The 26075-nt window shown below is 40.2% G+C and overlaps 1 protein-coding gene across 2 annotated transcripts in view; it reads left to right on the forward strand.

Annotated features, from left to right (window-relative positions):
* The first annotated feature begins 12 nt into the window (after positions 1 to 12).
* The window catches only part of RAPGEF2 (Rap guanine nucleotide exchange factor 2), a 314468-nt gene continuing 288405 nt past the window's right edge, over positions 13 to 26075 (forward strand). Inside the window, exon 1 of one of the 2 annotated variants that reach the window (XM_023736619.1) lies at positions 13 to 157. In XM_023736619.1, the coding sequence (XP_023592387.1) occupies positions 89 to 157 (69 nt within the window). In that variant the 5' untranslated portion in view covers positions 13 to 88. Of the gene's footprint in view, positions 158 to 9586; positions 13982 to 26075 lie in introns of those variants that run through there. The other variant, XM_023736618.1, reaches the window with a different exon arrangement.

Consider the following 26075-nt stretch of genomic DNA (forward strand, 5'->3'; position numbering starts at 1 on the left):
AGCGCGCAGGGCGGAGGCTGCGGCTGCGCTGGGCCGGGAGGAGGCCGGCGAGGGTGCGGAGCGGCCCCGGCCGGGCCCGCGGGGGGAGATGGCGTCCTACGTGGATAACAGCTTCCGCCAAGCCGTGATGAAGAACCCCGCCGAGAGGAGCCCCCAGGTGAGACCCGGCCTCGGCCTCCCGTACTGGGTAGACTGTGCTCACAGGCTGCTCCCTTCGCCGTTCCCCCTTCCTGACACAGTTCGCCCCTCGCACCCGCCGCTCCCACCGGGACCCTGGACTTCTAACGACCTCCCAGCGCTCTGTCCCCGGCTCGGTTTATTTTTTTCCCTCATGGATATTCCCCTGCTTTTCGCTCCCCTGTGCATTACTGACCTCCCTCCGTTTGCCTCGCGGAGGAGGGAATTCTCTTCATTAACTTCCCGTCTCCCCAGCCGCACTCGGGGATCCTCTGCACCTCAGGGCGTCTCTCCACCCCTCTGCCGGCGACTCCTGCCACCCCGGCTGCAGGCACCGGTCCCCACTTTAGAGTTCAGTGGTTTTTCAAAAGGTACAGAAGGAAGCTTGTATGGTTCTGCGAAAGACGAATCCCTGTTGGTCCCCTAAAGTAAACCACTGGGATGTTTATGTACTTACTCTTTTGAAAAAGGGATGCTGTTTTTCATTGAAGCCAAGAGTTGACTGGCTAGGCTCGTGTCTTTAGCTTAAATTGCAGACTGAGCTGCAGAGCGGGCTTCACATACACCCCCGGGAAGGGCACCCTGCGGATCCTTTTGGTGTTGCACGACCTTGTCAAAATTAGATAAGTTTGTTAACCTTTATACATTCGTTTACCTTCAGGCTTATTTTTCTTTCACTTTAAATGGAGGAATGGCCAATGTGGTTGGATTTGGTTGTCTCAAGTTGGACTTGAGCGGGGAAATTTTATAAAAATGTGGTGGTTTGATTTTCTTTGCTTTTAGTTGCTGACTGGATAATGACGCATATTCCTAAGCATTGGGGTGGTGACTCCAGGGGATCCCGCTGCCAACCGTCTTAAGACAAATAAGCTCTCCTGATCCTTGGGACCATCAGACGTTTAGGAGCTAATGCTTTGGAAAGAGTTGCTTGGCTTGTTAGATGTTGGATGCCATCTGTTCATATCTAAACGTACTCGTTCCTGGACGTTGAGTATTATTTAATGCGAGGAGAACAGAATAAAACAGAGCCTTACGCTGGCTGCATTTGGACCAGCCCCAAGAATGGCACCTGGTACTGTTTTTGATTTTTCATTTTCCCCAACGGAGCAGTTACACCTGAGGGGTCGTGGATAGACTGCACATATTTACAAAACTTGTGGGAGATGGACTGTAATTTTACAAGAAAGTTCATTTCACACTTGTCTCCAGAAGGTTGTTGGTGTAAAGGACTAGTTGATCTGAAGCGAGAATGTCCAGCTTTGAGCTTGTCCCTGGGCTGTGTGCCACCTCTGTCGTACGCCTTCCTCGTGTATGTTTGTTTTAAACTTGTCTGCTGTGTCTAAAAACGCGTGTTCGCGGTTGCCTTGTGATGGAAACGCGGATTTCAGTGAGGTATTTCACTTCCTTTCAGGAATGCTGTTTGAAATGCCAAGTGAAATCACACAGACTGAGAATAGTAGAACCTAGCAAGGCAGGCCAGAAAGTGAAGTCAGAGGCCTTCCGTGGACATCAGAGAGAAGGAAAGTGGTGCCTTTCGTTGATTAGTGAGGAGAAGAGCAGTGACCAAAACCTACTATCAGGTGGAAGGGTTGGTCACCAGACAAGTCTGGAAGAGACAAAACCTCCACTGTGACAGCATGAGGATTGTGCCAGTAAATGAACTGTTATTTAAAGTTTCCTGTTCCCATGCCAGTTGTGGAGACTAGAGTAAAAACTGACCCAGCACAGAACTTAGAATGAGTCAGAAGTAAGTGGACCAGTTATTGCTAACACAGAGCCTGAAGGCTTCATTGACAGTCTGAAGCTATCACATTTCCCTCACCAGACCTTCACAGAGCAAGTAAATATTAGAGAACCCGACCACACCTTTTGAGCATTCTGACTTCTTAGTCCTATGAACGTAGGTGCTCATTTTGTTATTACTGATGCAACCCCTGTGATTGTTTACAGTTTTATAGAGAAGGTAGTTGGAAACGTGAATGTTTTGCATCTTAACCTGGCTTGTCAGAAATAGTTGATATTTTAAACGGTTGAAATTTACTAAAAAGTAAGGAAATGTTTGAGTACAAGATGCTTTTTATGTTAAGAGTGCTTTGTTAATGCGGGGGCTGGAAGTTTTCCTGTTCTATATTTTTCTTATGAAAGTTAGAAATTTTGTAATATAAGAGAAGCAAACTTACTGAATTAGTTTGATTTGAACAGAAGGACATTAATTAGCAAAATTCTGCTGTTGTGTTGCCTTCTGTCTCCAAGGATAGATTCGGTAAAGGAGTTTGACTCTGATTACAGCAGAAAGGAGGTGCTTTAAAACATGAATAGAGGAAAATAGTTTTTTGTTAAATTTAGTTTTTTCTTTTCTTTTTTTAAAATCCTGTCAGCACGGTTGTTCTCTGAAACTCTGTGAAGACAGTTTTGTATTTAGGTCAATCAGTTGCATAGAAGTAAGCATGATGTCAGCAGTGTAACCTAAGAAGCTGGCTAGGAGAGAACCTGGGGGTGAGAGGGGGTGAGGGAGGAGAGCCTTAGTGTAAACATGGAGACTTTGATAATTAGGGAGCTTTCATGTCTACCTGGAAATGGGATCCCTAAACACTTTGTATTTAGGCATGTCATTAGAGAGGGGGAATAGTAAGCAGAAGTAAAATTGTCACCTGAATTTTTAACCAAATCATGCATATTTATGTTCATGGAGTTGCTACTGTTTCACCTGATATTCTGAGAGGAGGGGAAAAAAAGACTTCTTCAATCCAATGTATGTCCCATATTGTGTGGCTGCAACCTGGCTAAGTTCTAGTCAATTGGACACTGACCCCTTTGAAAATAATGAAACTAATGTGTGTGTTGATATTTTTCAGTGGGCATCTGTTGGAAAACAGAACTCTTAAGTAACTGCTTTATTTAACTGTTTGGGTTTCTGTCTTTAATCGCTTAAATGGGAAGCTTGCTCACCAAAGCAATTTAGTGAAGTAAAAGAGGTAAATAAATTACAAACAGCTTTATCCCCCAAGGCTTTATACACTAAAATGATTTTACTAAACCATTTTATTAACTTGTTGAGTTCAGACCATTTGAAATTTGCTTCTGCAGAGTGTTTAAATCCATAATTATCTTAGTTTTTCAGGTGAAACATTGATTGTAGAATTGTTTCCCTCTACTCTAAAACCCTAATTTAATGTGATTTTTAACTAGTTTAAAAGTTACTTCTTTAAAATAGTATGTGGAAAACCACCTCCCAGCCATTCCTTCCTGGTTGATAGTCTTACTTTGCCTTTCACTATTTAAAAAAATTTTTGGCTATCAAATGTTTTGATTTAGTTGCTCACTTGTGATTTTGTCGCAATAGAGTTCATAACAGAGTACAGTATTTAATTCTTTGCAAAGTCATTCAGTAAAATGTCTTATGTCATCATGAGAGGGCTGAAAAAATACCTTTAGCCTGGAAAACTTTAAATTACGAGAATCTTCTCGAAAGAGTGTTTCTGGTAAAATAGTTAACTTTTAAATCTAGCAGAATAATTGTATCTTTTACAGTTGAATTTCTATTTGAGTTTTCTTTTTAGCATTGTTTATGTTTATGTCAAAGCATTTTCCTTTGACATCTTGTCCTTTGATTAACTCCGGAGGCAAAGCCAACATGGCGCTATAGACAGAAGCACCATGTCATTTCTCTGCAGCAAAGACCCGAAAAGCTGAGTAAAACAGATACAAATGTGAATCCTGATTATATTGTATCTCATCTTTGGACTTTAAGTAATAAATATTTGTTAAGTAGTTTATGTTCATAAAACACAGCTAAACTCTGTGTGTGTTCTGAAAAGTGCATCTCATAAAGAAATAAGATTGGTCACAAGCATTTAACTTTCGTAATAGTGATATTTGAATTTTAGGTTAAAGAATATTTATAACTTTGGGCAAGTAAAGACTTAAGTTTATGGTAAAAAATTATTAGCATTCTTGTGTGATATTGGAGCTTAGTCGCCTTCAAACAACCTTTTAAACATTTAGTAATTAACAGTTCCATAATTAGCTTTGCATATCTTGGCTCTGATTCAGAATGAAATCTCTCCAACTGCAGTACTGTATGTAGGTAATGGCTTAGCACAGAGGCTCCCAGGCCCCGGGCTTTCATGGAACAGTTAAAGAAAAAATAAAAGAGAAAAGGACCACCTAGTTGCTAACTTTGCTTTTATTTTTTTCTCAAGAAAGATCATAAAAAGAAAAAAAAAAAAAAAAGGCAGTTATAATCTCCTGTCTTAGGCTGTATTCTCTAGAGGAGTAACACCAGTGAAGCGTACATATGTATATATGTGTATTGTATATATACACATACACGTATCTTTATGTATGCATATAGATATGTATGTATAACTAAAACTAAACCAAACCTATTGCCATTGAGTTGATTCTGACTCATAGTGACCCTACAGGACAGAGTAGAACTACCCCATAGGGTTTCTAAGGAGTGGCTGTTGGATTTGAAGTGTTGACCTTTTGGTTAGCAGCGAGGTCTTTAACCATGTGCAACCAGGCAACTAGGGTTCCATATATATATATATATATATATATAGAGAGAGAGAGAGAGAGAGAGAGAGAGAGAGACACGGAGAGAGCGAGCCATGTGCGCTAGATTTATTTCAGGAAAATGGCTCACACAGTTGTGGAGGCTGGCAAGTCCCAAATCTGTGGGTCAAACGTCAGGCTAGAGGCTTCTCCTGACTCACGTGGTTGCAGGGGCTGACAAACCCAAAGTTGACAGGTCAGATGGCAGGCTGGTGGTTCATAGGGCTGTGGGAGCTGGCAAATCCCAAAAGCTGCAGGTCAGATGGCAGGCTGCTCGTTCATGTCCCAAGAGCTAGAAGTCAGAGTATGACAAGTTGGATGCAGGATCCAGAGAGAGAGGGCGAGATTTGCCAGAACATTTGTATATGTTAGATTCAGGCCACACCCCCAAGGAAACTGCTCTTTCAACTGATTGGCTGCTCACATTAGATCACAGAATGGAGGATGATTTCATCATATTTGCCAAACCACTGAGAGTCGTGGCGTAGCCAAGTTGACACATAACCTTAACCATCACAGTACACCCCTTGTCAATTTGGCACCTGTACACATCTCCTTAAACCATACATAATCTCTAAATAAAGACAGTTATAAAGTGCTACTCTTGCCTAACATGATACAACTAATGTGTACAACCAAATATGCACTATCCCTGTTTACATCTTATGTTTTATAATAAGCAATGGAATGAGGGAGGGAAGAAAACAAAGATATTTGTTATATATAAGATATATATACATATATATGTATGTGTGTGTATATATATGTATATGTGTGTATATACGTACATGTATCTGTATGTACTCATGTACTTAAAACAAGAAATACACCTTCTCCTTATTTGTCGACTGTATTATCTGAAGTTTCGTGTTTACGACAATAGTGAAAAATCTACTGCCTGACTGTTTTGCACATTATGACATGTCTGACAGCAGTGAATGCCGAGGTGCAAGGTGAAAGTAATGCTGGCTTTGATAGTTAAGGTTGTTTGTCAGCTTGGCTGTGCTGTGATTCTCAGTAGTTTGGCAGTTACGTAATGATGTAACTTGGCAGTTACGTAATGATGTAATTTGGCAGTTATGTAATGATGTAGTCATCCTCTATTTTTTGTGATCTGATGTGGTCATCCTCCATTTTCACATAACACCCATTTCAAGTAACGACCTGGTCTTTGGAACCTAACCATGTTGATTAGTGAGGAGAGGATATACTAAAAACAATTACAGTCTTCATTTCTGCAACTGGTCATGTGGTCGTAGCTGATATTTAGAACTACCTTCTTCCACCACCATTCCGTATACTCTTTGCCTTCAGCAAGCACCTCAGCTGGTCATGGTTCTTTGCCTGGTGGGGTGACCCAAAACTTCATTCCTGAAGGGTCTGGGCTATTAGTAGTAATGTTGGAATTGGGTTGTTGTAGTTTTCATTGACTTTAATCACAGGGCATGGTAGTACTAACAGACATCCTAAGGGATCTCCTATATTACATTTATACGATTCTCTACCCCCATTATGTAACACCAGTTCGATCTCCCCTTGGTAATCAGTATCAGTCACAGCAGCCCATACAGTAACTCCCATTTTTGCCTGTTGGTCCAGAGGCATGAGGAGCCCAAAGTGGCCAGGTGGCATTCTTAAGTTCCAGTTCAATGGAATCAGTGATGTGTCTCCAGGTGGGAGCATTCCTCCCGTTGGAACTAAAACCTGTAGACCCTCAGAGCATAGGGTCATGGAAATATATTGGAAGCAAAAATTTCATAAGTGGGTCACTAGGGGTAATAGTGAGTGGTGCCATTCCCATCTCCACTCCTTGATTCCTGGACCCATGAATTCTGGCTATGGGAGAAACAGCACCATATATTGGACACTGGTTTAGAGCATGTACAACCTCCTGGAGAAGATTGCCTCAACCCTGCAAGGTATTGCCACCTAGCGAGCGCCGTGATTGTGTCTTTAGAAGCCATTCCATTGTTCTATTAAGCCAGCTGCTGCAGGATGACAGGGAACATGGTAAGACCAATGAATTCCATGAGCATGGGTCCATTGCTGTACTTCATTTGCTGTAGAGTGAGTCCTTTGATTTGAAGCAGTGCTGTGTGGGTTACCATGATGTTGGATAAGGCATCCTGTAAGTTCATGACTGGTAGCAATTTTCCAGTCATGTTCCTTCCAAGTCCCTGACCATCCAGCCAAACCATTGGTCACAGCCAATGAATCAGTATACAGTCACACATCTGGCCATCTCTCCTCCCAAGCAAAATTAAGTTCTGACCACTGGGAGAATTTCCTTTCACCACTGTCCTTCAGGGAGGTTTCAGAAAGGGGCTGTAGTGCTGTCACTGTCCACTCTTGAGTGGTGCCTGCATATCACACAGAACCATCTGTAAACTGGGCATGAGTTTTCTCTTTCTCAGTCAGCTGATCGTAAGGAACTCCTCATGAGGCCATTGGTGCAGACTGGGAGAAGGAAGGTAATGTGACAGGAGTGGGGACCCTGGGCATTTGGGCCACGTCCTCATGTAGCTTACTTGTACCTTCAGGTCCTGCTCAAACCCTATCTCGTGTACACCACTAACATTTAATAATGGAGTGCTGCTCTGTACGTCTGACTTTCATGACTCTGTGGATCAGACAACACCCAGGTCATGATGGGTAGCTTAGGCCACATGGTGACTTGATGTCCCATGATGAAGCAGTGTCTACTAAGGCCCGGTAACAAGCCAAAAGCTGTTTCTCAAAAGGAGCATAGTTATCTGCAGAGGATGGCAGAGCTTTGCTCCCAAATCCTAAGGTCTGCACAGCAGTTCATCAATAGGGGCCTGCCAAAGACTCTAAACAGCATCTCTCTCTGCCACTGACACTTCAAGCACCATTGGATCAGCAGTATCATATGGCCTAAGTGGCAGAGCAGCTTGCACAACAGCCTGAACCTGTTGCAGAGCCTTCTCTTGTTCTGGGCCCCACTCAAAACTAACAGCATTTTGAGTCACTTGACAAATAGGCTGGTGTAGCTCACCCAGATGAGGAATATGTTGCCTTCAAGATCCAGAGGCCCACCAGGCGTTGTGCCTGTTTTTGTAGTTGTGTGTGGGGAGGGCCAGATGTAACAACTTATCCTTCACCTTGGAAGGAATATTTCAGAATGCCCCATAGCACTGTACCCCTTAAATTTCACTGAGATGGAAGGCACCTGAGTTCTTGTCGGATTACTTTTCTACCCTCTAGCATGCAGAGGTCCTGTCACTAAGTCTAGAGTCATGAACTTCTTCCTCACTAGGTCTAGTCAGCATAATGCCATCGGTGGGATGAACCAGTGTGACGTCATGTGGAAGGGCATACATGTTTTGTTGTCCTTCGCAGATACTGTGTTTTTTACAAATGGAAGGTTTGTGTCAACCCTGCGTCGAGCAAGTCTATCGGTGCCATTTTTCCAACAGCACGCACTCACTTCATGTCTTTGTCTTACATTTTGTGGTAGTTCTTGCAACATTTCAGACTTTTTCATTATTATTAGTGTATTATGGTGATTTGTGATCAGTGACCTTTGATGTTACTGTTGTAATTGTTTTGGGGCACCACGAAATGCACCCATATAAGATGGTGAATTTAATCAATAAATGTTGTGTTTTGACTGCTCCACCGACCAGCCATTCCCCTGCCTCTTTCTTTCTCCTCAGGCCTTGCCGTTCCCTGAGACATGACAGTATTGAAATTAGGCCAGTTAACAAACCTACAATGGCCTTTGAGTACTCCATTGAAAAGAAGAGCCGCTTGTCTCTCACTTTAAATCAAAAGCTTGAAGTGATTAAGCTTAGTGAGGAAGGCATGTCGAAAGCCGAGATAGGCCGAAAACTAGGCCTCTTACACCAAACGGTTAGCCAAGTTGTGACTACGAAGGAAAAGTTATTGAAGGAAATTGAATGTGCTACTCCAGTGAGCATACAAATGATAAGAAAGTAAAACAGCCTTGTTGCTAATAGGGAGAAGGTTTTAGTGGTCTGGATCAAACCAGCCACAACATTCCATTAAGCCGAAGCCTAATCCAGAGCAAGGCCGTAACTCTCTTCAGTTTTATGAAGGCTGAACTAGGTGAGGAAGCTGAAGAAGAGCTTGAAGCCAGCAGAGGTTGGTTCATGAGGTTTCAGGAAAGAAGCCGTCTCCGTAACATAAAAGTGCAAGGTGAAGCAGCAAGTGCTGATGGAGAAGCTGCAGCAAGTTATCCAGAAGATCCAGCTAAGATAATTGATGAAGGTGGCTGCACTAAACAACAGATTTTCAATGTAGACGAAATAGCAGTATTGGAAGAAGATGCCATCTAAGACTTCTCATAGGTAGAGAAGGAGAAGTCACTGCCTGGCTTCAAAGGACAGGCTGTCTCTCTTGTTATGAGCGATTGAAGCTGGTGACTTTTAATCGAAGCCAATGCTGATCTGTCATTCTAAAAATTCTAAGGCCCTTAAGAATTATGCTAAATCTACTCTGTGTGTGCTCTACAAATGGAACAACAAAGCCTGGATGACAGCACATTTGTTTACAACATGGTTTACTGAATATTTTAAGCCCACTGTTGAGACCTACTACTCAGGAAAAAGATTTCCTTTCAAAATTTTACTGCTCATTGACAATGCACTTGGTCACCCAAGAGCCCTGATGGAGATGTACAAGGAGATTAATGTTGTTTTCGTGCCTGCTAACACAGCATCCATTCTGTAGCCCGTGGATTACGGAGTATTTCGACTTTCAAGTCTTATTATTTAAGAAATACATTTCAGAAGGCTGTAGTTCCCATAGATAGTGATTCCTCTGACGGATCTGGGCAAAGTAAATTGAAACCTTCTGGAAAGGATTCACCATTCAGGGTGCCATTGAGAATATTTGTGATTCATGGGAAGAGGTCAGAAGTTGATTCCAACCCTCATGGATGTCTCTGAGGGGTTCAAGACTTCAGTGGCTGAAGTAACTGCAGATGTGGTGAAATTAGAAATGGAGCCTGAAGATGCGACTGAATTGCTGCAATCTCATGATGAAATTTCAACATAATGAGGAATTGCTTCTTATGGGTGAGCAAAGAAAGTAGGTTCTTGAGATGGAATCTACTCCTGGTGAAGATGCTGTGAACACTGTTGAAACGCCAACAAAGGATTTAGAATATTACAGAAATCTAGTTGATAAAGCAGCAGCAGGGTTTGAGAGGATTGACTTCAATTTTGAAAGAAGTTCTACTGTGGGTAAAATGCTATCAAACAGCGTCGCATGCTACAGAGAACTCTTTCATGAAAAGAAGAGTCAGTCGATGCAGCAGACTTCACTACTGTCTGATTTTAAGAAATTGCCACAGCTACCCCAACCTTCAGCAACCACCACCCTGATCTGTCAGCAGCCATCAACATCGAGGCAAGACCCTCCACCAGCAAAGAGATTATGACTTGCTGAAGGCCAAATGATGGTTAGCATTTTTTAGCAATAAAGTGTTTTTTAATTAAAGTATATCGGTTGTTTTTTTAGAATAATGCTATTCCACATTTGATAGACTACAGTATAGTGTCAACATAACTTTCACATGCACTGGGAAGCCAGAAAATTCCTGAGACTTGCTTCAGTGTGATATTCACTTTGTGGTGGTTTGAACCAAACCCATGATGTATCTGAGGCATGCCTGTTCTATATGTATGAGTGTGATAATGTCAGTCTTTGTGGGGAGAAAAATCAGCTGATAGTCACATTGTTTTGACTGTTAGGATTTTTATCTTTTTAGGAAAAAGCCCTCTGATCTCACATGCTTAATTAACCACCGCTTACTGAAATGTGTACGTGTCTTCTTCTTATCTTCAGATGTTTCCTTGTAGCTTTCAGTCTGTAAAAATGTATACCTTTGGTGGTGGTAGTGGGGTTAGCTTTTATTGATGGAAAGTTTAAGTTTTTGCATTTAAATTCTCCGGGCTTTACCATCTCTGTGCTTTGAGATCCACTATGTATAAAACGTTTTAGAGGATTTAGTGTCAGTGACTTGAGGGGAGATTTGTTTTGTAATTGGAACCAAAACCTTCTTTCTTCTTTCTATAGTCATGTGCTGCATAATGGTCATCTGGGCAACATCTGACTGCATATACATCTGTGGTCCCGTAAGGTTATACAGGCAGTCGCCGGGTCACGAGTGCCTGACTTACACAGGCGGTCCCTGGGTGAGAAATGTCCGACTGACACAGACGGTCCCTGGGTTACAAATGTCCAACTGACACAGATGGTCTCTGGGTTATGAGTGTCCGACTGATGCAGGCAGTCCTGGGTTACGAATGTCTGACTTACGTACAACCTGTATTTATGAACCAATCCTTATAAAGTCTTTTATGTTAAAAATTCAAGGTATATACAGTGGTCCATAATAACAAACAGGCACTACTATGCAATGTTTATCAAAACATTCTTATTAGTATTCGTATTACTGTATTATTATGTTAAAAATGTTTTATGGTATCTGGAAGTATATCTTTAATGTTTTTTATGCATGGAAAGGTACAGTATATACTATATAGTAAGACAAACATTTGACTGATGTTTGATACGAAGTGTACCTAACTGTTCCAACTTAACGTATAAATTCAATTTAAAGACAGACTTAGGAACGGAACTTGTTTGTAATGTGCGGACTGCTGGTATAACCTTATGGGACCATGGACATATATGCTGTCGGATGTTGCCTGAATGGATGTTAGGCAGTGCGTGACTACACTCACCTTAATAACTGGCCCTTGGTATTTTTCTGTTCTTCTCTAGCCCGTGGTGTTTGCTCCCCTCTAACATGAGAAAATAAAAGAGATCCTAAACAGGAATTAGCCATTAGCTGGTCACTCCAGGGAGGCCTGATAGTAACTTTCCTGGAAACTAAGTCAGTGGATATAAGGGGTTGGGGCAATGTGGTGATTATCTGATATTCTTTTGAGTATTCACTCTAAAGTTATGTCCCATTGCCTTTTTACAATTTAAATCAAATTCTCTAGTTTGAGAAAATTGTAGATTCACATGCAGTTGTAGGAAATCATGCAGAGAAATTGTGTATCTTTTACACGTTTTCTCTCATTGGTAACATTCTGCAAGACTATGGTGCAGTATATCCACAGCCAGGATAGTGACTGATAAAATTGAGATATAGAACAGTTCCGTCTCCCTGAGGATCCCTCCCGTTGCCATTTTATAGCCACAATCACTACCCTTCTTCCACCTCTGGAAACCAGTAATCTGTTCTCCACTTCTATAATTTTGCCATTTCAAGAAAACAAACAAAAAACCAGTTGCCATTGAGTATTGAGTTGATTCCAACTCATAGCGACCCTATGGGACAGAGTAGAAGTGCCCCATAGGTTTACCAAGGCTATGGAAGCAGACTGCCATATCTTTCTCCTGTGGAGCGGCTTGTGGGTTTGAACCGTCGAACTTTCAGTTCGTAGTTGAGTGTTTAATCACTGTATCACCAGATCTCCTTTTGCCATTTTAAGAACGTTATAAAATGGAATCATAGAGTGTGTTACTTTTTGTTGGCTTCTTCATTCAACGTAATTAAGGCTCATTACCTTTTGGCTAAAATGTCTGTTGTTATCACTGAATAGTTTGGGCATGTGTTCCTGAAAATACCAATAATAGCAGAATTGGGAATGCGTTGCAAAGGGGGATGAAATTAAATAGTGACAATGAAGTGAAAATTTTATAATCTGTACAAAATCTAAACCAAATACCATACGGTCTTGGATGAACAAGTGTTGTGGTAGTGCAGAACATTTGGGATGTTTTGATAGACATATTTTCTTTCCATAAAAAGTGTTTTGGATTATAATGGAAGTGGTGAGGCTAGCCTTAGCCATCATGATTCCTTGTTCAAAGAAATTATTTGATCTTTTTCAACTAAAGTAGCAGTTTTTTTTTGTTTTTTGTTTTTAACTAATCAGAAGGAAGTTTAATGAATGTGTACATCAAGGAGCCCCAAGGACCACACGTGGGACAACATGAGCAACACAATAATGGCAGTGATGGATTAAACCCCTAGGGTAAAAAGAAATATCCACGAACCCATAGTGATATAAGTAAGTAGTTGAATAAATCAAGAAGTAAATGATGGAGAGAGACAGCCCTTCCTTACAGTAGAATTCTAATTAAAAAATATTGAAGGAATGATGGAACTAGAAAATCACCAGTGGGCAAACACCACAATAGTAATAGTTAACGAGGAATCATCAGTGGATGCCAAAATTAATGGGTGAAAGTATGGTGAAAAACAGGATATTACATAGTCTCAAGGTGTCTCCCCGCAAGATAAATTAGTTAATTACAAAGAGAGAAACAGTAACTTTGCAGTAAAGAAAACTAGTAACACTGTGTTAACCAGGTGATCAGAGTTAACATCAACCAGGAATAAGACATACCAGCGTCATGCATCTCCTGGTGTGATGCACTGAGAAATACACACAATCTCTTCTGAGGATGTCTTAACAAAACACCTCAACCTCAGCACAGGGAGACAGCAGACTGACTCACATTTAAGGGCCCCTGATGTGAAAAGATTGAAGCAAACTCTAGTTGGAGGACATTTAAAATAGTGATTATATATGTAGTCGTGTGGGTACATACGCAGACACACACAGCTACAAATTAAATGGGGGAGGAGAGCTAAAATAATTTTAAATTATTAATCTGTATTTTATCAGTCTCATGATCCTAAATTTAAGTAAATTAGAATATTTGGTATAAGGAAAAAAAAATGTTAGAATATTCCCTGTACACTAAGCAAAATAGAAAATAAATTGTGATAGCAGCTGAAGGAAGTAAAATCTGAGTGAAATTTAAGCTATAAGTTTTTTTCCCTTTTCCTTTTCTGGGAACTTAATAATTCTTTCACTTAATTACTTTTAGTAGGAGTGAGGAGGTGGAAGGCAGAGAAGGATGCAGCAAGGGTGTTTAAAAAGTCTAGTCAGAGGTACTGTAACAGCAGTGAATGATAGAGTTATCTGAGTGTGATTAATACTTTAAACTTTTTCTGTTAGGATCCAGAAGCGGGGAAAGCGGAATTTCTTTTAAAATCAAATCGAAGTAGAAATATCTCTACAAGTCTGTTCTTCCCATATACATATATGTGACAGCTTTGGCCAACGATAAGTACGTGGAGAGGGCTTTCATAATGGAGGGTCAGAACTCGTCTGGATACCTGAGTGATAAGAATCAGGATCGGCACAGAGCTGGCTCCTGTGAGGTGGAGGTCAGACATACCTTCACTCCAACTTCTTCACCATTTCTGACACCAGTCGTCCCCCCTGACTCCCACTCCGCAGCGCTCTCAGCTTCTCTGCTGGATTTGCTTGTTTCAAGAGCCACGCATACCATACTCAGTTCTGTGGTTTATTAGGGAAGCAGCAGGCTACAACTTGGGAAGTAACAGGCACAGTTTGGGATACTGGATGCGGTTCATCAGTCAGAATGGCTTCCAACTAGGACAGCTCTCAGCTCGTCTCTGCTGTGCTGGCAGGCCCTTGTTGGCTATGCCTGCATCCTTCTCACCCTGCGTGCCTCTTCTCAGCCCCCGCAGGACAGGCCTCCTCCCAGCCTCCTTTGGCTTTAGGGTTACAGCTCTCAGCACGGCTGGGGCGTCTGCTGCTGTCACACTGCTGCTTGCTGTGCTCGGGCGCCTGCCTGCAGGGGCCCAGACAGTGGCTGCTTCCCCTTTAGGGGGCACCCAGCTCCATCGGTGGCCTCCTGCCCGGAGGTGCCCGGCTTTGCTCAGTGGGACGACTAGCCTGCTGCAACCATCTGCCGTCTCGTGGTTCCCACTGCTGCTGTTGCTGCTGCGGTTCCTCTGCCGCTTGGCTGTGCTGCGCTCTGTGCCATCAGTGCGGTTTCAGTGTTACAGCTCATGACCCATATACAGCTCTTCTGGGAGACTCCTTTCTCCTCTCTGTCTTTGCCTCTCTCCTCTAAAACCTTCTGTTAGGTTGGCTGTTTATATAAGCCAATTCCTTGTCAGTTTCAAGGCATGACCCTCCCTGTAAGACCGCAAACCAACCAATCCCCTCAGTGGACTGCAAGTCAGTCAATTCAGTTGGGTGGATTTGCAAACCACTGTTTGCATAGCAAATTGACCGATCCCTGCAAGGTGCATAAAATAGACTAAGCACAGGACAGACTGCAGCCCACCCAGTCATTTTTGGCAGAGTTACAAACCCAAGGCCAGAGAGGCCATATGTAAAGATAAACCCATTGCACTGCACTGTCCTTCAAAATAAAAAGACAAAGCATTACCAGTAGAGCTATTTTTAATCATCTTCTTCTTTCCTGCTTGGCTGTGCAGCTGCCATCTTGTGCCCTTGAAGACTAAAATCACTTGCTAAATAGGAAACTGAGTCAGTTTCCTTATTGACATCTCTGAACATCTGCACTAACCCTGAATTGCCTACCTCTAGATTTCTTATTATGTGAGAAAAATATGCCCATATTTAGTTGAGCCACATTTAGTGTGGTAATTCACAGACAAATGCAAACCTAATACAGTCTGCACTGTAAGTCAGATCTGTCAAATCAATGCGTTATAATTTACTTTGTTGAGTTGACTAATATGCTATAAAATATACTAACAATACAAAGCTACCTAAGGGAAAAAGTAACAGAGTAATTGAATATCAACTATTGAAAAACAATAATGGTAATAATAAGAAAATTTTTAAATACTTGTTGCCAAGTGCTGTGCTAAAAACTTTAATATACGTTAACTTGTTTGATCCTCACAACCATATGAGGCTAGTTGTATTATACCCATAGGCTACTCCCCATTATGGTAAAATTTTTATCAGTTTTTGACAGGAACAGAATAATATGATAAAGCTAAATTTATTTATTCTGTGATATTAAATGTGATATTTTTGTGATATTAAATGTCTCTGTTGAAATGAGAATGGTGGGGAGCAGTTTGATGTTTATTTTTAACATGCTTACTTGGTAAAATAGTTGGAAAATCAATGCCAGTGCCCCAGTGTGTTTTGAAATTGTAACCGTCCATGAAATCCAAATGCCTGAGACCCACTAAGGTTAGGTAACCTGCCCAAGGCTACAAAGCAGTTTGTTTGACACCAAAGTCCAGGTTCATAACCACCAAGTTCTGTGAAGGAAATATACTAAACTCAAAAAAACTATTCTGTGAACACAACTAATATAAAGATACAAGTTTATAGTTATGAAGGAAGACAGCTCTCCCAGAATATATAAAGTGGGAACCAAGTCTTTAAGGTGAAATAATTTTTACATGTTGGTTCTCCAAAGAGTTCTCTCTAACTGTGTGATGTAAATTTAAATCCTACCAAAGAAAATGGGGTTGAGAGAGGAATTCCCACCCATTCCTACTTAAGGCTGAGATCACAGTTAGGCTTGGAGGTTCACGTTTGGGAATAAAGAACTTTGGGTCTCTGTGTACATTATCTGTGTCTAAAGGAACTTTGTGGTATCCAAAATCCAAGGAACAGGACAGGCATGTAGAAAATATTTGCCCCTAAGTCTTGTTCCTCATTTTTTTCCAGCCCCTCAAAGATGGGGGGATCAGATATGAATGAAGATTAGAAACAATATGGTTAAATTCTTTTAATTCTTGGCAATTTGTGATGCTGTATTTCAGTTTTTTAAACTCATGAGTTGTGTTTTAAACTCATCTCTAGTTTGGACCCATTGACATCGAGTCAATTCTGACTCATAGCAACCCTATAGGACAGACATGAACTGCCCCATAGGGTTTCGAAGGAGTGGCTGGTGGATTTGGGCTGCTGACCTTTTGGTTAGCAGCCAAACGCAGGAATCAACTCAACGGTAACAGTTTTTTCTCTAGTTTGGAAATGTGTAAATTTTAGCAAGCTAAAATATATAACTTAGATTGTGAATCAAATATGTCTAATAATTTGACCAAGCATTTCCTAAGTTTGCAACAAAGATTGGATAAGATAGTTTGAAGAATTGAGATAGTTAGACTTATATCCAGAACAGCCCGATGAATATTAATATAAACAGGCTGTGTATTTATGTATACGTACACACTTTCACAGTCATTATTTTCTAAAGTTTTAGTTACTCCAAAGCCTGGCCAACTCTTTCCTTTTTCATCTCTACTTTCAAGTGTAGTTTATTATTAAAAACATCAAACACAGAAACAATATTTTCTTAAATATAGAAAATATAATTTGCTATCAGAAGTTAATGGCTAGAAAAGTTGTTATAAAGTGTTGGGGACATTTGTGGTTTCTAAATAGTCTTTGTTTTCAGAAGTTACTTGTTTTGGAAGGGGTGTAGCATATACTTGAATTTGGAGTCTAAATTAGGATCATTTTGTCACGTAAAATGGATTAACTTGAAAAATGTCTGTCAGCCCAACTAGACTGAGAGCTTCTTGGGCTGGGACTTACTCATCTTTAAAGCTCAGGACGTGGCAAACCCCTTAGCACAGAGTTGGAGCTAATAAATGTTGTTTAATGACTTGATTTTGCTTTCCTGGAGTTTGGGAGGTAGTGATACAGGGAAAAAAAGTAATGGTGCACTTCTGTGTTAATGGGAAATTTAATAAAAATTGAAAAGGAGTGTTGAGTTTTGATTTAGTTTCTATAGCAAGTAAATATTCCTTTACATAAACTTGTAACTTTTTGGAACAAAGTTATTTTTATTGGGTATCGATTTACTGCTGTAAGTAAAACAATTTAATCACTTTGGTGCTGGTGCTCTGAATCTGTCATTTAAATGATATTTTCATTAGTATTTAACAGTGTGTGAATTTTTCCTCTGGGCTCCTGTGACACTAGTTTTATGATGTAGGTTTTTTATTCCTTTAGGAGACCTGGTGGTGCAGTGGTTCAGTGCTCGGCTGCTAACCAGAAGGTCGGCAGTTTGAACCCACCAGCTGCTCATCAGGAGAAAGATGTGGCAGTCGGCTTCTGTAAAGATTTACAGCCTTGGAAACCCTTTGTGGGGGGCAGTTCTGCTGTGTCCTTACAGGGTTGCTCTGAGTTGGAGTAGACTCGACAGCAACAGTTTGTTTTTTTTCTTTTTTTATGTTCAGGTACAGTAATTTAAACTAATGACAAATTTATATTATAAAACTAAATTCACTTCTAGTATCTAGCACTAATTTGCTGATTAATTCTTGGCTAGATGGAGATCAGATCCTTGACCCATTTTAATAGATATGACCACTTTAAATTGGTAAAATCATTTACATGCAGATGTATTAACTGCCAAACTTAAGGGGTAGTGCCATAAACGATTAACTATATTCCATCAAAATTTTATTTAGCTTATTGATTTACATAGAAAATTTTAGAGAAAAGTAAGCTGTAATGAAACTTATTCTAGATAAATTTTGTTTTTTACGAATTTTTAATGAGAAGCATCTTAATTAACCAGCAGATACCAGAGGCACCTTGGACGACAGGCCTGGCTCTCTGCTTCTGGAAGATCATAGTCTTGAGAACCTTATAGAGCAGTTCTGCTCTGCATGCCTGGTTGCCCTGAGTTGGAATAGACTCCACAGCAACTAACAGCAGCAGCAGTAGAGTAGCGTTTAAGTGGCAACCAACAGCGATGGTTTCACTTCGTTGCACTAGACTTCTTTCCTGTATTTAATTTATTTTTGATTTTGGCACGTATTCTTCCTCATGGAAGGAGAGGATGTGATTTCTGGGGTATTTGAAAGACCCCTAATCCTTAGAGGAGTCCTGGTGGTGCAGTGGTTAAGCATTTGGCTGCTAACCAAAAGGTTGGCAGTTCGAATCCACCAGCCACTCTTCAGAAACCCTATTGGGCAGTTCTGCTCTGTCCTCCAGGGTCGCTATGAGTTGGAATTGACTCGACGGCAGCAGGTTTGGTTTTTTTTTGGTTCTAATCGTTAGAATGCTTCCCTTGCCCTCTGATGGTGCCTGAAATGACAGGAAAACAGATCTGTCAGTATCGGCTCTTGGCACTGAGTGGAACTCAGAGATCAGCTAGCCAGCGGTATTCACACTGTCCCAAAGATTTGTAGACATCCCCAGAGGCTCCCGAAAAGGACCTTTGGGGAGACCTGGAAATCTGGGGTCCTAGCCCACATACTTTATTATTTTTATTAGAAAAAGATTCACCACTAAAAACGTGTTTGAAAATCCTTGATCTAGTTGTGACTCCTGAGTAGAGGAAATTAATACTAAGAGCAGTTAACTGAAATTTCTCAAAGTTACAGGGGCAGAACCTACAAACTATTGAAAATTTAATATCCTAGACCAGAAGTCAGCAGACGACAGCCCGTGGGACAAATCCTGCCATAGCCTGTTTTTGTTCGTAAAGTTTTATTAGAACATAGCTGTGCTCTTTCTTTACATATTGTCTGTGGCTACTTTCACTCTTCTGCAGTTGCGTAGTTGACCGAGTAAGACCTACAAAGCTTAAAACATTTAGTATCTGGCCCTTTGCAGAAAAAGTTTGCCAATTTCTGGTTTAGGTTAAGACACTCATGTCTGCTAAAATGCAAATATCCTTGGAAAAGTGTGGGGGTGGGGTTATGATTCAGTGCTGTTATCGGTTGCACCTCAGTAGAAGTGAAAGTTCGTTCTTGATGGTTCATAGGTTAAGAGTGGACCAGACTTGTTGTGAAAACAGGTTTTATGATTTAGAGGGTCTGAGTCTGTTCATAATACAGCAATATCAGAAACAGAAATTTGATCATTGAATATACATCTTAAATTCCTTATGCTCCTTAAATTACATATATTTTGAAATTCTGTTAATCCATGAGCTTTGTGTTCTGCTCCTTAAATATCTCGTGATTGTGAAAATGACTGCATTGAAAACGTTTATGAGTGCCCACATTTATCTTTCTTCCACTCTCCTTTTTTAGATTTGGTCCTAATTTCCATTTCCCCCTTTTTTATTTTTCTCAGTTAATTCTGAGATCAAAGCTACACCAAAACCAGAACCAAACCCATTGCTGTTGAGTTGATTCCTACTCATTGTGACCCCACGTGTTGCAGAGTAGAACTGCTCCATAGGGTTTTCTTGGCTGTAATCTTTACGGAAGCAGATCACCAGGCCTTTCTTCCATGGTGCCGCTGGGTTGGTTCGAACTGCCAACATTTAGGTTATTAGTTAAGTGTAAACCATTTGCGCCCCCTTTCATCTTGTCAGTAATAACAGTAAAAACTTAGAAAACATTTAGACTGAGTACATAGAATGTTACCAACTTTGTGGGGTAAATTTACTCACTGAGTCTCAGCAAGATTGTTTTCTGCTTTTGTGATAGAATGTTTGATTAGCTGCTTCTCTTGTTATACTGAAAGAGTGAATTCCCTTCTACATTGCATATATTCTGTGAAGTATCTTGTCACCTGCCTGGCTGTTTTCAGATGTGTTTCACTGCCCTCTGGTTGGCTTACAGGATTGAAAAGTTTAATGACACGGGGTTAAGAATTTCTGGTCTTTCCAGTGTATAGTGAATGCTTTTGAGTCCAGGCAGTGAGAGTCGGGATAGTGTTTGAAGATGGATGATTCAGTAGTGTTAGGATGAATGGTGACCGCATGTGACAGAGTAGAAATGCCCCATAGGCTTTCCTAGGCTGTAATTCTTACAGCAGAGCCACTGGGTGTGTTCAAACCACCGTCCTTTTGGTTAGCAGCCGAGTGCTTAATAGTTGTGCCATCAGGATTCTTTCTACTTACCCTTGTTGTTAGGCGCCGTTGAGTCAGTTCCAATACCTAGAGACCCTATATACAACAGAACTAAGCACTACCCGGTCATGCACCGTCCTCAAACGATCGTTGCTATGTTTGCGACCGTTGTTGCAGCCACTGTGTCAATCCATGTCCTTGAGGATCTTCCTCTTTTTTACTGACCCTCCACTTTCCCAAGTATGATGTCCTTCTCTAGGGACTAGTCCCTTGTAATAAAATGTCCAAAGTACGTGAGACAAAGTCTCACCATCTTCGCTTCTAAGGAGCATTCTGGTTGTACCTCTTCCAAGACAGATTTATTTGTTCTTCTGGCAGTCCATGGTATATGCAATATTCTTCACCAACACCCAAATTCAAAGGCATTGGTTGTTCTTCAGTCTTCCTTATTCATTTGTCCAGCTTTCACATACATATGAGGCGATTGAAAACACCATGGCTTGGGTCAGGCGCACCCTAGTCCTCTAAGTGACATCTTTGCTTTTTCAAAACTGTAAAGAGATCTACAGTATGACAAATTGACAGACAAGTGGTGGTACTTATCCTTAGGGGATAATACATTTAAAAAAATTTTTTTATTGTGTTTTAGGTGAAAATTTACAGTGTAAATTAGTTTCTCATTCAAAAATTTGTATAAATTTTTTTTGTGAAGTTGCTTGCAATCCCCTGTATGTGTCACCACTCTCCCCCTTTCCCATAACACCCCGGGCTCTCCATGTCGATTCGTCCAGGTTTCCTGTCCCTTCCTGCCTTCTTGTCTTTGCTTTTGGGCAGGTGTTGCCCATTTCGTCTCGTATACTTGGTTGAACTAAGAAGCACGTTCCTTACCTGCGTTGTTGTTTGTTTTATAGGCCTGTCTAATCTTTGGCTGAAAGGTGGACTTCGGGAGTGACTTCAGTTCTGAGTTAGCAGGGTGTCTGGGGGCCATAGTCTTGGGAATTCTTCCAGTCTCTGTCAGACCAGTGAGTCTGGTCTTTTTTTGTGAGTTTGAATTTTGTTCTACACTTCTCTCCCGCTCTGTCCAGAATCCTCTGTTGTGATCCCTGTCAGCAGTTGGTGGTGGTGGTCAGGTACCATCTAGTTCTTCTGGGCTCAGGCCGGTGGAAACGGTTGTTCATGTGGCCCATTAGCCCTTCGGACTAGTATTTTCCTTGTGGCTTTTATTTTCTTCATTCTCCATTGCTCTGAATGTGATGGGGCTGATAAATGTATCTTAGGTGGCTGCTCACAAGCTTTTAAGACCCCAGACGATACTCACCAAAGTAGGATGTTGAACATTTTCTTTATGAATTGTTACGCCAGTTGACCTAGATGTCCCCTGAGACCATGGTCTCCAGCCCTCAGCCCCAGCTACTGTGTCCCTCAAGGTGTTTGGATGTGTTTAGGCAGCTTCTGTGGCTTTCCCTTGGTCAGGTTGTGCTGACTTTCCGTATATTGTGCGTTGTCTTTCCTTTCACCAAAGTTAACACTTGTCTGCTATTTAGTTAGTGGCTTCTGCTCCCCACTTCTCCCCTCTCGTATAACCATCAAAGATTTTTTTTTTGTGTGTGTAAACCTTATCTTGGGTTTTTATAATAGTGGTTTCATACAATGTTTGTCGTTTTGTGATTGGCTTATTTCACTCAGCGTAATGCCCTCCAGACTGATCCATGTTGTGAGATGTTTCAAGGATTCCTCATTGTTCTTTACCGTTTCGTAGTATTTCATTGTGTGTGTAGACCATAATTTGCTTATCCATTCATCTGTTCATGGGCACTTAGGTTGTTTCCTTCTTTTTACTATTGTGAATAATACTGCAGTGAACATGAGTGTGCATATGTCTATTTGTGTGAAGCCTTTTATTTCTCTAGGATATATTCCTAGGAGTGAGATTCCTGGGTCATGTGATATTTCTGTTAGCTTTTTAAGGAAGTGTCATATCATTTTCCATAGTGGTTGTACCGTTTTACATTCCCACTAGCAGTCCGTAAGAGTTCCAGTATCCCTGCAACCTTGCCAACATTTGTTAGTTTGTGTTTTTTTTTTTTTTTTTTTTTTTGATTAGTGCCAGTAATGTCAGAATGAGATAGTATCTCAGTGTAGTTTTGATGGTATTTCTCTAATGGCTAATGGAAGCACTGGTGGTGCAGTGGTTAAGAAGTCAGCTGCTAACCAGAAGACTGGCAGTTTGAATCCACCAGCCACTCCTTGGAAACTCTATGGGGCAGTTCTACTCTGTCCTCTAGGATTGCTGTGAGTTGTAATTGACTGGACGAAAACATGTTCTTTTTTAATGGCTAATGATCAGATCATTTCCTCATGTGTCTGTTAGCTTCCTGAATGTCTTCCTTGGTGATGGTGAAGTGTCTGTTCATAGCCTTTGCCCATTTTTTAATTGGGTTATTTGTCTTATTGTTATAGAGGTGTTGAAGTATTCTACAGATTTTAGAAATTAGACCCTTGTTGAGTATGTCTTAGCCAAAAAAATTTTCCCCAGACTGTAGGTGCTTTTTTTAACTTTCTTGGTAAAGTCTTTTGATGAGCATAAATGTTTAATTATGAGGAACTCCCAGCTATTTAGTTTATCTTCTGGTGTTTGTACACTCTTATGGTTTGTATTGTATTTATGCCATGTGTTAGGGCCCCTAGCGTTGTCCCTGTTTTTCTTCGATGATGTTTATAGTTTTAGGTTTTGTATTTAGGTCTCTGAGCCATTTGAGTTAGTTTTTGTGTCTGGTGTGAGGTATGGATCCTATTTCATTTTTCTGTAGATGAATGTCCAGTTTTGCCAGCAACATTTGTTAAAGAGACTTTCTCTTTCCCATTTAAATGCTTCGACCCTTTGTTGAAGATCAGCACTCCATAGGTCGATGGATTTAAGTCTGCATTCTTGATTCTGTACCATTGGTCTGTGTATCTGTCATTGTACCAGTACTAGGCTGTTTTGACTACTGTGGCTGTATAGTAAGTTCTGAGATCAGGTACTGTGAGGCCTCCTGCTTTGTTGTATTTCTTCAGTAATGCTTTGCTTATCCGGGACCTCTTTTCTTTCCATATAAAGATGGTGATTAGTTTTGCCGTTTCGTTGAAGAATGCTATTGGTATTTGGATCGAGATTGCATTATATCTGTAGATCACTTTGCATAGAATTGACATTATCACAATGTTTAGTCTTCCTATCCATGAATATGGTATGTTTTTCCACTTATGTAGATCTCTTGATTTCTTGCAGTAGTGTTTTGTAATTTTCTTTGTATATGCCTTTTGTGTCCCTGGTTAGATTTATTCCTGTAAGTATTTTATCTTTTCAGGGACTATTATAAATAGTTGTGGTGTCTTTGCCTAGCTTTCATATCAAGGTTATGCTGGCTTCATAGAATGAATTTGAGAGTATTCCTTCCTTTCGTATCCTTGAAATAGTTTAGCTGTGAGCTCTTCTCTGAATTTTTGGTAGAATTCTCCAGTGAAGCCGTCTGGCCAGGACATTTTTTGTTGGCATTTTTTTTTTTTTTTTTCCAAATCATGTTTGTTCAGATTTTTATCTCGGTTTGTGTTAGTTGAGGTAGGTAGTGTGTTTCTAGAAATTTATCTATTTCCTCTAGGTTCTCAAGTTTGTTGGAGTACAGTTTTTCATAGTATTTTGTTATGATCTTTTTTATTTCTGTTGGGTCTGTTATAGTGTCCCTGGTCTCATTTCTTATGTGGGTTATTTGCTTCCTCTCCTGTTTTTCTCTTGTCAGTTTGGGCAGTGGTTTGTCAATTATTTGATCTTTTCAAAGAATCAACTTTTGGTTTTGTTGATTTTTTTCTATTTTTTTTTCTGTTCTCTATTTCATTTGTTTCTACTCTGATTTTTATTATTTACTTTCTCCTGGTGGCTTTGGGCTCCTTTTGCTGTTATCTTTCTGTTTGTTCAATTTGTAGCACTAACGTTTTGATTTTGGCCCATTCTTTTTTGATGTATGTGTGTTTACTGATGTAAACTGATTTCTGAGTGCTGCCTTTGCTGTATCCCAGACATTTTGGTATGATGTGTTATTCTCATTTGATTCTAGGAATTTTTTTATTCCCTCTTTGATTTCTTCTATTACTCCGTTGTTTTTAAGCAAGATGTTATTCAGTTTCCATGTAGTTGATCTTTTTTTCCCTTGGTCTTCCTGTTATTGATTTCTACTTTTATGGCATTGTTATCAGAGAGAATTCTTTGTGTTATTTCAGTGTTTTGGATTGTACTTTGTGGGCTAAAATGTGGTCTGTTCTGGAGAATGTCCTATGTGTGTTGGAAAAGCACGTGTTGCTGCTGCTTGGTGGAGTGTTCTATATAGGTCTGTGAGGTCAAATTGGTTGATTTTGGGCTTTAGATCTTCTGAATCTTTGTTGAATTCTTTCTAGATGTTTTGTTTTTTATCAAGAGTAATGCATTGAAATTTCCTAATATTATTGTACAATTATTTCTTTTTTCAGTGCTGTTAAAGTTTGTTTTACGTATTTTGGAGCTTTGTCATTGGGTGCGTATTTATTTAAGGTTATGTCTTCTTGGTGGATTGTCCCTTTAGTCATTATACAGTGTCCCTCCTTGTCTTCTATAGTTGATTTTGCCTTAAAATGTATTTTATCTGAGATTAATATTGCCACTGTTGCTCTTTTTTTGGTTACTGCTTGCTGGATATATTGCTTGATTTTTAATATATTTGTCTTTGTGTTTAAGGTTTGTCTCTTGTAGATAGCATATTGACGAGTCGAGTTTTTTAATCCATTCTGCCACTCTCTCTTTATGGGTGCATTTAACCCATTACATTCATGTGATTATTGTCAAACAAAGAATGTGTTGATGTTCTTTGTTTTTCTACTTTCCTGTGCTGAGTTTCTTTTGTTTGTTGATTTTCTTTTCTTTCATTATTATGGATTTTGTGTTTGCTGAGTCTTTATGTTTTTCTTCTTTTTTATTTGATGAGTAGGTATGTTAAGTTATTTTTGTGGTTACCTTGAAGTTTACCTTTGTCTTCCTAAGTTTGAACCAGTCTTTTATTAATTGATTTTGCATGGACTTCCTCTCCATTTGAAAGTTCTATTCCTACCTCGTTTATTCCTCTCTTTATTGTTTTGACATTGTCATCATTTATAGATTGACGTGCTTCCCTGTTTCAAGTCTTTTTGCTTTATTTTATTATTGAGCATTCTTTATCTTGGTTTGTATGTGGCTAATGCTGTCCTGTGTCCTAGACTCTGGTTGTCATCTTATGTTGTTGGTTTTGTAACTGAAGGACTCTCTTTAACATTACTTGCAAGTTTGGTTTGGTTTTTATGCATTCTCTTAATTTCTTTGTATCTGGAAATGCCCAATTTCGCCACTGTATTTGAGAGAAGTTTGTAGCCTATAATATTCCTAGCTGGCAGTTTTTTTCCCAAGGTTTTATATATGTCATCCATTACTTTCTTGCCTGCATAGTTTCTGCTGAGTAATCAGAATCTAGTCTTATTGTTTCCCCTTTGTAAGTGGCTTTTTGTTTTTCTCCAGCTGCTCTCAGTCTTCTTTCTTTGTCTTTGGTTTTGCCAAGTGTGATCATGATATGTCTTGGTGACTTCCTTTGTGGTCTATCGTATACAGGCTTGATGGAGCCTCTTTGATGGTCAGCTTTTCGTCTTTCATGATC

This window comes from Trichechus manatus, unplaced genomic scaffold (genome assembly GCF_000243295.1).
Source record: "Trichechus manatus latirostris isolate Lorelei unplaced genomic scaffold, TriManLat1.0 scaffold00089, whole genome shotgun sequence".
Classification (NCBI taxonomy): Eukaryota; Metazoa; Chordata; class Mammalia; order Sirenia; family Trichechidae; genus Trichechus; species Trichechus manatus.